This window comes from Osmerus mordax, chromosome 6 (genome assembly GCF_038355195.1).
Source record: "Osmerus mordax isolate fOsmMor3 chromosome 6, fOsmMor3.pri, whole genome shotgun sequence".
Lineage (NCBI taxonomy): Eukaryota > Metazoa > Chordata > Actinopteri > Osmeriformes > Osmeridae > Osmerus > Osmerus mordax.
Genome location: NC_090055.1, coordinates 10,477,538 through 10,489,352, shown reverse-complemented (window position 1 = coordinate 10,489,352; position 11,815 = coordinate 10,477,538). Strand labels below are relative to the sequence as shown.

Genomic DNA, 11,815 nt, shown 5'->3' with positions numbered 1-11,815 from the left:
TGCATTGTTGGTGTAAGTTGTATGCATCTCACTGGAGTAGGAGACGGAACTGGGACAACCCACCCGCGCGATAGATTTACGTCACTGCGCACCCGAACCAGAAACCAAAGCGGAACCTTCACCCATTCAATTTGTTGCCGCAAGCAGGGCCGCACGGTTGCAATCTACAGCAACCAGAAATATAACACCGATCCAACTTTTAGGGTGTTCAGATAATAATTGTACAGATGGATACGTTTTCGCGTTGGTCTCACCTGTTTTTGGTGTTTGTATTGGCTGGTCGCAACGACCTTTTTGCGGCTGCTAGCGATGTGCTAGATCTTGGTGACTCCGATTTCGAATACACGGCAGCCGAGCAGGAGACAATGCTGGTGGAGTTTTTTGCCCCCTGGTAAGCAACGTTATAGACATTTTACTATTGTATGCATGTCAGGCGTACGATGCTTAATTGCAAGTACTGTACATTCAAAGCAAGTAGATGAATTTATCCAGTTAGCTCAACTCGGTGTGTGCTAGTTGGCTAATCATTTGAGAAAGTTGAGAAATGTCGACTCGTTCTTTTCTTGGCCACACTTGCACCAGTTACCTCAACCGTCACACATTATTATCACACCTCAACGTACATGATGATTAGCTCGATATGTTACTTCCTCTAGTCTTAACGACAATCCATGCCGACATAACGAGCTGCTTATTCACCATCTCCTAACCTCCTCCAGGTGTGGTCACTGTCAGAAACTTGCACCAGAATATGAAACTGCAGCAACCAAACTGAAAGGGACTGTCTCTTTGGCTAAAGTGAGTATTGCCTACCGTCACATAAAGTGTACTAGGGAATGTCCTCACACAAAGATATTTTGCGAGTAATCTTTTGTGTTGATTGTCTAATATCCTGCCAGGATATTCATCATGTTCCAGTTTAGGAGTTGCCTTTCAACTATTGTGGTTTTTGTTCATTTGTGGACTTGGAACAGTTCCCACAGTAGGCCTTATATCTATATTACTGCATCTCTAAATCTGATAAATTGGCTTTTTTACCCATGATTACTATATCCCAGGTGGACTGTACGGTGAACTCAGAAACATGTGGACGCTATGGGGTCAATGGGTACCCCACTCTGAAAATCTTCCGCAACGGAGAGGACTCTGCTGCCTATGATGGCCCCCGGAGTGCAGGTGCACTACTACTAATTGTGCTTCTGTGACTGTGTGTTTCTAAGTATAAATATGCCATGTTATACATTATTGTCAACATGTCTTAATAGATGGTATTGTGAGCTTCATGAAGAAACAGGCAGGTCCCAGTTCGGTCCCGTTACACACTGAGGAAGCTCTGAACAACTTTGTGAACAACTTTGAGGCCAGCGTGGTGGGTGAGTACAAATCCTGTAACAGTTGATGACCAAAGTATAAGTAGCACAAATCACAGGAAGACTAATAAAATAGAACAAGTCATCCATCTTCCCCCTATGTTCCATCTTCCTATGTCAAATTGAAGTCCCTTCCTGTACTCTCTCCTTTGAACCTTTTCCTTTTGACGTTTTGTGCCATATTTTTTACCTTCTCCAGTATGTTTCCATGTCAGTCCTTCTCAACTCTCCCTACCTGTGGTCAGGCTTCTTCTCCAGCGGTGACAGCCCTCAGCTGGCAGAGTTCCTGAAGGCGTCCAGCAGCATGAGAGACAGCTACCGCTTCGGCCACACCACAGACCTCGGCTTGGGCCTCAGCCACGGCGTGGAGTCAGAGTACGTTCGAAACTTCTAGACAATTACCAGGAAATTATCCTGTTGTAGAGGGGATGTTCAATACCCAATTATCAGGATTCATTACTTTAATGCCAGTCTTATCAGTTTGGAACAAATCCAAACTGCAGTTGAGTGCACTACATGACACAAAAATACAGGTTTTAGATGCTGTGTGTGTGTGCGTGCACTCGTCTGTGCGCACACTGTTTTTGTGAACCAGGAGTGTGCTGCTCTTCCGACCCCCGCGACTGAGCAGCAAGTTTGAGGAGAGCGTGGCTAAGTTTGGCGAGGATGTGTCCACCGCTGCCCTTCGACAGTTCATCAAAGACAATGTGTAAGCTTTGTATGTCTGGGAAGATGAACCACTGGGAAGGGGGATAGAGCTGAGTGAGGAGGTGCTTTCTTGCTCTCTGGACTTTGTTTTCTCTTCCTGCATTATATCAATCCGGTATGTTTGTCCCCCTATCAGGTTTGGGCTGTGCCCTCACCTGACTCCTGAAAATAGAGAGAACTTGAGGGGGCTGGACTTGCTTACAGCCTACTTTAACGTGGACTACCACCGCAACATCAAAGGAACCAACTACTGGAGAAACAGGTTAGTTGTCAGTTATCATTCAGTCAGCCATAATGGATGGGCAAACACTCTGAACAGTCTACTCTGAATTGAAGATGTATTGCAGAACTATACTACTCACTTGACATTCAATGCTTTTTTTTTTTTTACATCACTGAATGCTCCCCACCCCCACTCCTTTGTCTGACCCTCCCCTCAGGGTGATGAAGGTGGCCTCTCAGTTCCAGTCCCGGGGGCTGAGCTATGCTGTGGCTAACAGGGCAGAGTTTCAGGATGAGCTGGAGGAGGAGTTCAGCGTGGGGGCGGATGGGGGAGAGCTGCCCATCATCTCCATCAGGACCACAAACGGCCACAAGTATATCATGCAGGAGGAGTTCACGTAAGTAACTTTTTCGCCAAAACATCTCTCCAACTTCTTGTGCCAGAGACTGCTCTTACCACAGGTGCTCTTACCCTTTGACTTGGCTCACACCTATTTCACACTTATATTGTATACTCCCCAAGTCATGTATGCAAATTAGAGCTTGCGCATCCGTCCTACACACTCAAACCTTGTTAGACATTTATGTTGGCCTGATGTGTTCTGGTCTGCAGGAGGGATGGTAAGTCCCTGGAGAAATTCCTGGAGGACTACTTTGCTGGCAAACTGAAGAGACACGTTAAGTCGGAAGCAGTCCCAGAAAGCAACAGCGGCCCAGTAAAGGTGTGTCATGGGCTGTAGGGTTGCAAGTTTTTGTCTATGCTGGCCCTAGTCACTTGACAGGAAACCAATAGGAGGGACTTATCCACACTCGTAAACTGTGCCCGTGTTCAACTGCTTGGTCCTTGCTCTGATGACTAGAGGGTGCCCACTGGCGTTGTTGAACAAGATTACTCCCAGACTAATGCATTTCCCTGCATATTCAGGTGGTGGTGGCAGATAACTTTGAGGAAATAGTGAATGATGTGACCAAAGATGTGCTGGTGGAGTTTTACGCCCCCTGGTGTGGCCACTGCAAAAGCCTGGAGCCCAAATACATTGAGCTGGGGGAGAAGGTATAGTATTCCTGTTCCCTCATGTTTTTTTTGTTCCCACTGTATTGATGGCGTGTAAAACAATGTGTAAGGCCATACAGGTGTATGCAGTTGTTTCTGCTCAGCATATAGCCTTTCAATAAAATTACGCAGAAGTCGATATATTGTCATGCACATGCTTCTATTAAACCCATGTTTTTGTATTGCCTTCATATTAGCTCTCAGCAGATCCAAATGTTGTCTTAGCCAAGATGGATGCCACTGCTAATGATGTTCCACTGCCCTATGACGTCCAGGGGTAAGCATCATCCACCTACCTTACAGTTTTCTTACCTGCTCATGGGTTGATTTTGTCGCTCTACGGCCATTTGTTGTGTTGTTGATCAGATGGTATCTCTACCTTTTTGTCTTCAGGTTCCCGACTATTTACTTTGCCCCAGCGGGGCTAAAGGACCAACCAAGAAGATATGAGGTGAGACCCACAACACTGTGAGGAAGTCTAGCTAACTTGGTCACACAGTTCTTAATCACGTCCTTGAATATACATTTTGCTTCATACGTGTCTCTAGGGTGGTCGCGAGGTGAATGATTTCATCAACTTCCTGAAGAAAGAGGCCACACATCCTCTCGTCCTGGGTACTGCCAAAGAAGACTTGTGAGAAAAGAAGACAGGATTCAATCGGAGTTGAAGTGGGTGTGCTGGGAAGGAGGCAAATGAGACAAATGAACTACTTTAGATGAGCCACCCATTGAACACAAACTGTTACAGACCAGAAGATCGCCTCTGATTTTTCTGTGCCTTACCAGCAATATTGAATGCTAAATTTGGCACATGGCAAACTTTGGAAGTTACACAATCAATGTTTTGTCACAAAACTGTAAAAATATAAAATGGAGGATGCCAATGTTAGGTAGCCATTGCTTAGCCGTAGAATGTGAAATCTCAAATAAAAGCATTACAGGGCTCTTTTGTCAGTACATAGATATAGAATAAATATGCAAACTTCCGTAAGGTGACTTTAAAGATTGAAATGGCTATTTAGGACTAATAAAGTAATGAGATCCACATATAGTTTCCTACATTTGGAAGTTTGTTGAAATGGGTGATAACCACTGATACCAGGCATCGTTTTTTAAGCTGTCATCTTTTGCAGTATATGGTTTAGCATGTAGTTGTAATGCACTTCTCCATGGTTATGAGTCTCAAAAGCCACATTAGAGCACAATATGTTTTAGACTTGGTAAATAAAGCACCCATTTTGGCTCCTCATGAAAACCACACTGTTGAAAGTGATAATGTAACCAAGGAGTATGTTCTGTCCAGATAGTTTAGAGATTAATGTTTTAGATGTTGAAGATATCTTGTAACTTGCATCACGTTTCTTTGCATTTATTTGCAACTGATTTACTACTGAAAGCGTGTTTTGCAGGTGGTAAGACGTTTGCAATGTACGGATGTTAATAAATGCCTACGACATTCATATTTGTATTTTGACTGAGTCATGTCCCGACTACCATTCCAGTAAAGGTACAGATTTTCTAGTGCCGTAGAAGTTTTATTGGTTGTTTCAATCGCTAATCAAAATACCGTTGTCTGTAATTGGTTGACAAATTCTACATCCCGCCTAGCCTCGTATATTTACCATCGTATTTCAGTGCGTAGGAAGAGCTGCCGGCTGAAGTTACGCACGCTGCCAAGATGATGGGAGGACCAGTACTTGTGTTGAGTGAGTGAACATTTGTATTCCTTTTTTATCTCAACATCATAACATGTATCTTTATTTCAAAGCAATTTCTGAAAAAAAAAAAAAAAGACAATAGTTTGGGCCTAGCATGTGCAGTGAAACTAATGCTGCGCGGTGCTGGCTTGCATATTAGCACACAGGATAGTGACGCGTTAAGTTGCTGAGCCAAGCTAAAGTAATTATTTTAATTGTGTGCGTTTAATAATTTGGCTACCTTTTTTGTATTTAAACATTACACCGTCTACTGCCACGGGTCAGTTTAACGAATCCACAGAGTAAGCTAGCTAAGCTAACTGTCTTGCGACTTTTCAAAGGAAAGCTAAGTGCGCAGTTCATTCATAGTGATCCACCACGCAGTATGTTTAACCTACATTACTTTTGTTTATGGAGTGCGGATGGTTCTAGCAAAGTACTGTTTGCCCATGATTGTATGAAGCACAGACATCGTGATAATGCTGATATTTTTGGTGTAATTTGTATGTAATCTGTCCTACACTTGCTGGTGCAACGCTGCGTTCCATTTGACACTCCCCAAAATCGGAATCTCCGACCTCCTCGTCACTAGGAGTTCACATTCGTTAATTTTGAACGAACCTTTATGACTGGGGAGTAAAAGTGGTCTCGGAGTTAGTTCATTTTCTCTTGGCCGCGCATCGGGACTAATGACTGTAAAAAGAATGGACATAGTAACAGCCCCTCAAAAGCAATGACTGTAAAAACTCAAGTGACTCCAAAACGACTCCATCGCCCCCTAGTGGCTGGCTGCAGTACAGGTCATAAGTCGTGTATGTGTGTATGTATGCACACACAGAAGTGGTCATCATGGTTTGAGTTGCTTGTATTCGCGCGAACGTTCCGTTTGACAGTTTAGGCTTGAATTAAATTGTTGTGGCAAAAAGGGCCTTGTGTGGCACAAAGCCCGTGTGTGTGCGCGTATATTCGCGCGAATACAAGCAACTCAATCGCGGCCAAGACGAACGTCTATGTAGTGCAAATATTGGTGTCAATGTTCGTCTTGGTCGCGATTTGAGTTGATTTTATTCGGTCACTTCTGGTTCCAAAAACCAAAGATGGCGACCAGGAAGTGCAAAACTCGAGGATTCATAACGGGCTTTCACAAACCAATAGGTGTCGTCAAGATGACTAGGTCCATTATTTTATATGTGTGATTTAACATTCTACTGGAAGATTACTTTGTCCAGGGTTAATTCTGTTTGTAACCCAGGATGTTGAGCCACAAATTAAACATTTCTCCCAATTTTAGGCCAGAATATGAAGAGGGAGTCGGGCCGTAAGGTCCAGATGGGAAACATAACTGCAGCAAAGGTAAAAATAAATAAGTGATCCATGCACCTGTCTTATTTCCTTTCAGTGACTATATATAATGCCTGGCTCTTATTCAACAGACAATAGCGGATGTCATCAGAACATGTCTGGGACCAAGAGCCATGATGAAGGTGTGCAAAATGCCTTATGATACTTGGTGCAATCTTCATTAGCATACACAACATGTTAAAAGGGGACAAAACTTAGTTTTATCCCAAAACGAATCTTGCCTATTTATTTTTACCTACAGATGCTTCTCGACCCTATGGGAGGCATTGTCATGACCAATGATGGAAATGCCATCCTGAGAGAGGTGAGAACTACATCTCCCATGAGCATCTTTACTTTGCTGCTGGAAAAGAGCGGGCAGAGCTGTAGGCTCACAGTCTCCATGTCTGTGTACGCAGATCCAAGTGCAGCACCCGGCAGCCAAGACCATGATAGAGATCAGCCGCACCCAGGATGAGGAGGTGGGCGATGGAACTACCTCTGTCATCATCCTTGGTGAGTGGACTTTAACCTGACTCGAACCCGAACAGTCACCCTATCTAGACTGCATGCCTTAGCTGTCTGAAGACGTAATGTGTGTTGTGTTTTTAGCTGGTGAGATGCTGTCAGTGGCAGAGCAGTTCCTGACTCAGCAGATTCACCCCACAGTCATTATCAGTGCCTACAGACTGGCCCTGGATGACATGCTCGCCATGCTCAAAGACATCAGGTACGCCAGTGTCCTGGGCACGCTCTGGAGCATGCCTGAGACCAGTCTCACGCGCATTACATCACAGCTTTGCTTCAGGGTGCATGAACACTCCCACATTCAGGCTGGGGTGCTGGCTGATGTGGACCAAAACTCTTGTGCCTTATGATGATATTCATCCTTGCTCAGGAACCTGTGACTGACCAACTGGTCACTCCAAGCTTTGCCGGTGCCGGCAAGCTTGGAGCTGAGGGCACATGCAATCGTTTTGGGCGTTTTGGATACAGATGCATTATCCAGTTTGACTACTGTTATTTTACTTATATTTTGACGCCGGCTCACGGCTGCACATAACGCACAAAACAAAATGTCAGCTCCTGCTTTTCTCCCCAGTACGCCCGTGGACCCTGATGACCGGGACGTCATGCTGAAGATCATCAAGTCTGCCATCAACACCAAGGCTCTGAACCAGTGGTCTGAGTTGGCGTGCAACATCGCCCTGGACGCGGTGAGGACCGTGGAGATGGAGGAGGCTGGACGCAAAGAGATTGACATCAAGAATTACGCCAAAGTGGAGAAGGTACTGTAGCTTGTGGTGTGTGTGTGTCCAGATGACTCCAAGTTGTGTGTGTCACTACTTGCCAATTGTGTAACCACCCTTGGGTTCACTGTTTTTAAGGTTCCTGGAGGCATTATGGAGGATTCCTGTGTGCTCAGAGGAGTGATGGTCAACAAGGATGTGACACACCCCCGCATGCGGCGCCTTATCAAGAACCCACGCATCGTGCTGCTGGACTGCTCCCTGGAGTACAAGAAGGGAGAGAGCCAGGTACACTTTCGTTCCTTTCTCTTTCCATCCGTCACTTTTTTTTTTTTTTTCTCTGGTCTACTTGCTCAAATAGAAAAGCGCCCACGCGTTATTTGCACACAAACACGCAATCTTTCTTTTTTGTACAGACACACAGAGCCTCCCTATGAGTGCCTCCCTTGCTGATGTGTGTATCGTGTCTCAGACTGACATAGAGATCACACGGGAGGAAGACTTCTCCAGACTCCTGCAGATGGAGGAGGAGTACATCAAGCAGATCTGTGATGATATCATTCGCATCAAGCCAGACCTCCTCTTCACAGAGAAGGGCGTCTCAGGTAACTGGCGCACGTGTACACACACACACACACACACACACACAGAAGCCAATGAAAAAGCTCCCTATCGTGTTCAAGCACTCCATTTCCCATCTCTCCCTTTCTCCTCTCAGACCTCGCCCAGCACTATCTGATGAAGGCCAACATCACAGCCATCAGACGTGTCAAAAAGACCGACAACAACCGCATTGCTAGGTAACGGCCAGTTTGTCAAGCCACCTTGTCGGACCCCGTTGAAAGTTTGTGGCCCCTCTCTCTTAACCGACCTCTCCTCCCCGCCTCACCCAGGGCCTGTGGCGCTCGCATCGTCAACCGCACGGACGAGCTGCTCGAGGAAAACCTGGGCACGGGCGCCGGCCTGTTCGAGGTCAAGAAGATCGGAGACGAGTATTTCACCTTCATCACCGAGTGCAAGGACCCCAAGGCCTGCACCATCCTCCTGAGGGGAGCCAGCAAGGAGATCCTGGCCGTATGTCCCTTCGCCTCCTGGGGTTCATCACATTTTTAAGCTGCTTAATGGCATTAGACCATGGAAGAAAGTACTGGGGAGCTGTTTGAATGCTGGAAGGGGATAGAAGGTGCTTTCAGTTGTCGGATATGTCAAGGCTAGCTTATGCATGTCTCACTAACGAATGTGATTTGGACTTCCGTTTCCTCGCCATCCTTCGTCCCTCCCCTCTCCAGGAGGTGGAGCGTAACCTGCAGGATGCCATGCAGGTGTGTCGCAACGTGCTGCTGGACCCCAGCCTCCTGCCGGGCGGCGGGGCGGTGGAGATGGCCGTGTCCAAGCGGATGATGGAGCGCTCCCGCAGCCTGACGGGCGTGGAGCAGTGGCCCTACCGTGCTGTCGCCCAGGCCCTGGAGGTCATCCCCCGGACACTCATCCAGAACTGCGGAGCCTCCACCATCAGAGTGCTCACCTCCCTTAGGGTACGCTGAACCATTTCACAGAGGTCGAGTTCAAATGACCTAGTTGCCACGTTCCCTAAATGTAGCCCTCAGCTTGTGCTGTAACTGTGGACCTCCACCCCTCCTCTTTAGGCGAAGCACACCCAAGAGGGCAGCACCAACTGGGGTGTGAACGGGGAGACTGGCACCCTGGTGGACGTGATGGAGCTGGGTATCTGTGAGCCTCTGGCTGTCAAGGCTCAGACCTACAAGACGGCTATGGAGGTGAGACTGCGTCACAGGCACATTTGGTCTTGTTTGTTAGTACTGAGTCTGGTTGTGATCGGTAAGGAATACTGTTAATCAATTTCAGTCATGGCCAAAAGTATTGGCAGTGACCATTTTGTGTTTTGCAAAGTTGGCTGCTTCAGTTGCTGTGGTGTTGAGTCATATTGTTTCTAGATTATTGAGCATGGTGATCAGATACATTTTGAATCAAAGCTATTGGCCAAAAAACATGAACTTTAACACAAACTTCAAATTTCAGTTTTTGGGCCCTGGCACAAAATGACCAGTTAACAATTGCACTAATCATATCATCAGTGAAAAACGTGTAAACGAGGTGAAATCACTGACTGACTGGATTATGAGCGCAGACTGATTTTATATAAAAAGTGGGACACCGACTTTAAATATTGAATGTTTTTGCCAATAAAAGCCTTGTTAAAACGTATAAAATGCTTGTTTCCAGTATACCATAGAAACATACAATTATTTACAAATACTGAAGCAGCTAACTTGGCAAAACAATTCGTCACTGCCAATACTTTTGTCCATGACCGTACTACTTGTATGCAGCAGGCACTGACACCAACACATTCTAACTTGGTTGGTTTCACTTTTCCCATCAGACCGCTGTCTTGTTGCTGCGCATCGATGACATCGTCTCAGGACACAAGAGGAAGGGAGAAGAGAAGAGTGGGGGAGTGGAGTAGAGGGAGGCCTGGCTGTGGACTGGTGCAGGGCGTGTTCCATTGCTCCCTGTTTGATAACTGTTCACCTCTGGCATGGTTCTATCTCTCTGCAACCTCAAGTGTGTCCAGAACAAATGCTTCATTCCACATTGTAGCCAGTTACTGCTGTTACTTATTTGTGTTCTGCTAGAAATGAGCAATTGGAATAAAATGTTCTAAGGCTCATTATTGTGTATTTTGTGAGTGTTTGTGGAAACGTTACTACAATTAACTTTATAGTTAGGAACTCTTTATTTAAGTAAGCTTCAAAGTTCCAAAAACAGGGTAAAACACAAAGAATCTAATTACATTCAACCAGGCTAACAGAATGTGGAGACACATGATTACAGATGGATAAGTACATATCGAGGCTTAAGTGGGGCTGACAACCACCCATAACATTCCTCAAGAGGTTCAGGTTAAGAAATGGTCTAGTCCAAATAAACTGATCATACACACAGTATTGCATTCATATTCCTGAGTACAGGATACCCTTTCTGACCTTCAAGCAGAGGCCCCACTGTAGCAAGAATAATGGTTTAAGTTTCCCATGAAAGGGGAGTATGCTAGATTACTGTGACATTGAAGTAAGAGGCCCCTACACTCCAAATATCCAAACACATTTAAAGAACTTGCATTCAGTGATTTTCTACCCAGTCCTGTTTGATTATGGCAGTTTGGTACATAAACTAATCCACTTGATCTAAGTTTCACTCACGATTACATCCTGCAATTTCAATCAAAGAGCCTGCAGCTACTTCAGATGTAGCTGCTGGTGGATTTTCAAGTCATATTTTAAATTGTGCTGTCAGCAGGGGGTGCTGCAGCACCGTCAGCAGGAGGTGCTGCAGCACCCTCAGCACCCCAAGTTCCCACGGCCATGCATCTGACCCATCTTCACAGGGTGTGGCTGTGTCGTAGATGACAACAAAACACAACAGAAATGGCTGCCACAACCGAAAGAGAATGAGCAACCTGCTCTGTGCATTCCTAATCTATTTTTAGCACAGGGTAGCAAGAGTGAAACAAATGAAGAGGGAAGACATGAGGTTCTGTCATTTCTGGGCTCTTTCTCCTGTCTCTGGGTCCACACCACTGTCCAGCTCTGTTGAGGAAGTCAACACTTGTCAATTGACATAGTTTGACAAAGTGTAACTTGAGGCTTGGACTACACGTAAATTTGAATCTTTACTCTGTGCAGGGAGAGAACATTGAAATATGTCTTACCCATACTCGACTCGCTGTTGGGAGGTGTGAGGTTGGGTAGCAGGGACCTCGGGGTGAGGCCAGAGGAGGGATTGGCCCTCATGGACCCTATTTTAGGGGAAGGGCCTTGGACAATGTCCTCCATATCCATGGCTACACTCAGAGGACACAAACAGAAAAGGGAGTGTTTATAGTCAAATGAGAAGTACACATTATACAGTTGTTTTTAAACTTCCTAGTAGCAAACTCCGCTTCACTTCCTTAAAAATAAGTGAAACCATGCGGCCGTTGTCGCCCAATCACGTGTCTGAACTGAGTTGATCCAGGATGTCAGTTACATTTCTTTCAGCCAGTGCACATCCCAATCAATCACCTGTTCTGTTTTCCTTCATCTGGTTTTAAGTTCCCTGTGAACTCACCAACAGGACCTTGCAAATGTTGATGACGGTAAAGTGCTTGAT

The 11,815-nt window shown here is 45.7% G+C and overlaps 2 protein-coding genes across 2 annotated transcripts; both read left to right on the top strand.

Annotated features, from left to right (window-relative positions):
- The first annotated feature begins 122 nt into the window (after positions 1 to 122).
- On the top strand, positions 123 to 4,418 carry pdia7 (protein disulfide isomerase family A, member 7). Its single transcript, XM_067237518.1, has 13 exons — positions 123 to 391; positions 720 to 798; positions 1,059 to 1,176; positions 1,266 to 1,373; positions 1,616 to 1,745; positions 1,966 to 2,079; positions 2,215 to 2,340; positions 2,519 to 2,698; positions 2,914 to 3,022; positions 3,226 to 3,354; positions 3,552 to 3,631; positions 3,748 to 3,805; positions 3,903 to 4,418. Exons 1-13 carry the CDS (start codon positions 228 to 230, stop codon positions 3,990 to 3,992), a joined length of 1,485 nt encoding a protein of 494 aa, XP_067093619.1. The 5' UTR covers positions 123 to 227; the 3' UTR covers positions 3,993 to 4,418.
- A 582-nt stretch (positions 4,419 to 5,000) lies between these two features.
- On the top strand, positions 5,001 to 10,334 carry LOC136943994 (T-complex protein 1 subunit gamma-like). The gene is made up of 14 exons (XM_067237517.1): positions 5,001 to 5,060; positions 6,343 to 6,404; positions 6,485 to 6,535; positions 6,655 to 6,717; positions 6,812 to 6,908; positions 7,005 to 7,122; positions 7,495 to 7,681; positions 7,781 to 7,930; positions 8,115 to 8,247; positions 8,361 to 8,442; positions 8,536 to 8,716; positions 8,932 to 9,177; positions 9,289 to 9,420; positions 10,047 to 10,334. Exons 1-14 carry the CDS (start codon positions 5,033 to 5,035, stop codon positions 10,128 to 10,130), a joined length of 1,614 nt encoding a protein of 537 aa, XP_067093618.1. The 5' UTR covers positions 5,001 to 5,032; the 3' UTR covers positions 10,131 to 10,334.
- Positions 10,335 to 11,815: the final 1,481 nt, after the last annotated feature.

Bases quoted from the DNA above. Each gene is read 5' to 3' on its own strand.
- pdia7 (XM_067237518.1), top strand. From the start codon at position 228: ATGGATACGTTTTCGCGTTGGTCTCACCTGTTTTTGGTGTTTGTATTG. The intron at 799-1,058 runs GTGAGTATTGCC...ACTATATCCCAG, and splicing joins GGACTGTCTCTTTGGCTAAA to GTGGACTGTACGGTGAACTC. The intron at 1,746-1,965 runs GTACGTTCGAAA...TTTGTGAACCAG, and splicing joins AGCCACGGCGTGGAGTCAGA to GAGTGTGCTGCTCTTCCGAC.
- LOC136943994 (XM_067237517.1), top strand. From the start codon at position 5,033: ATGATGGGAGGACCAGTACTTGTGTTGA. The intron at 6,536-6,654 runs GTGTGCAAAATG...TTTTACCTACAG, and splicing joins GACCAAGAGCCATGATGAAG to ATGCTTCTCGACCCTATGGG. The intron at 8,717-8,931 runs GTATGTCCCTTC...TCCCCTCTCCAG, and splicing joins CCAGCAAGGAGATCCTGGCC to GAGGTGGAGCGTAACCTGCA.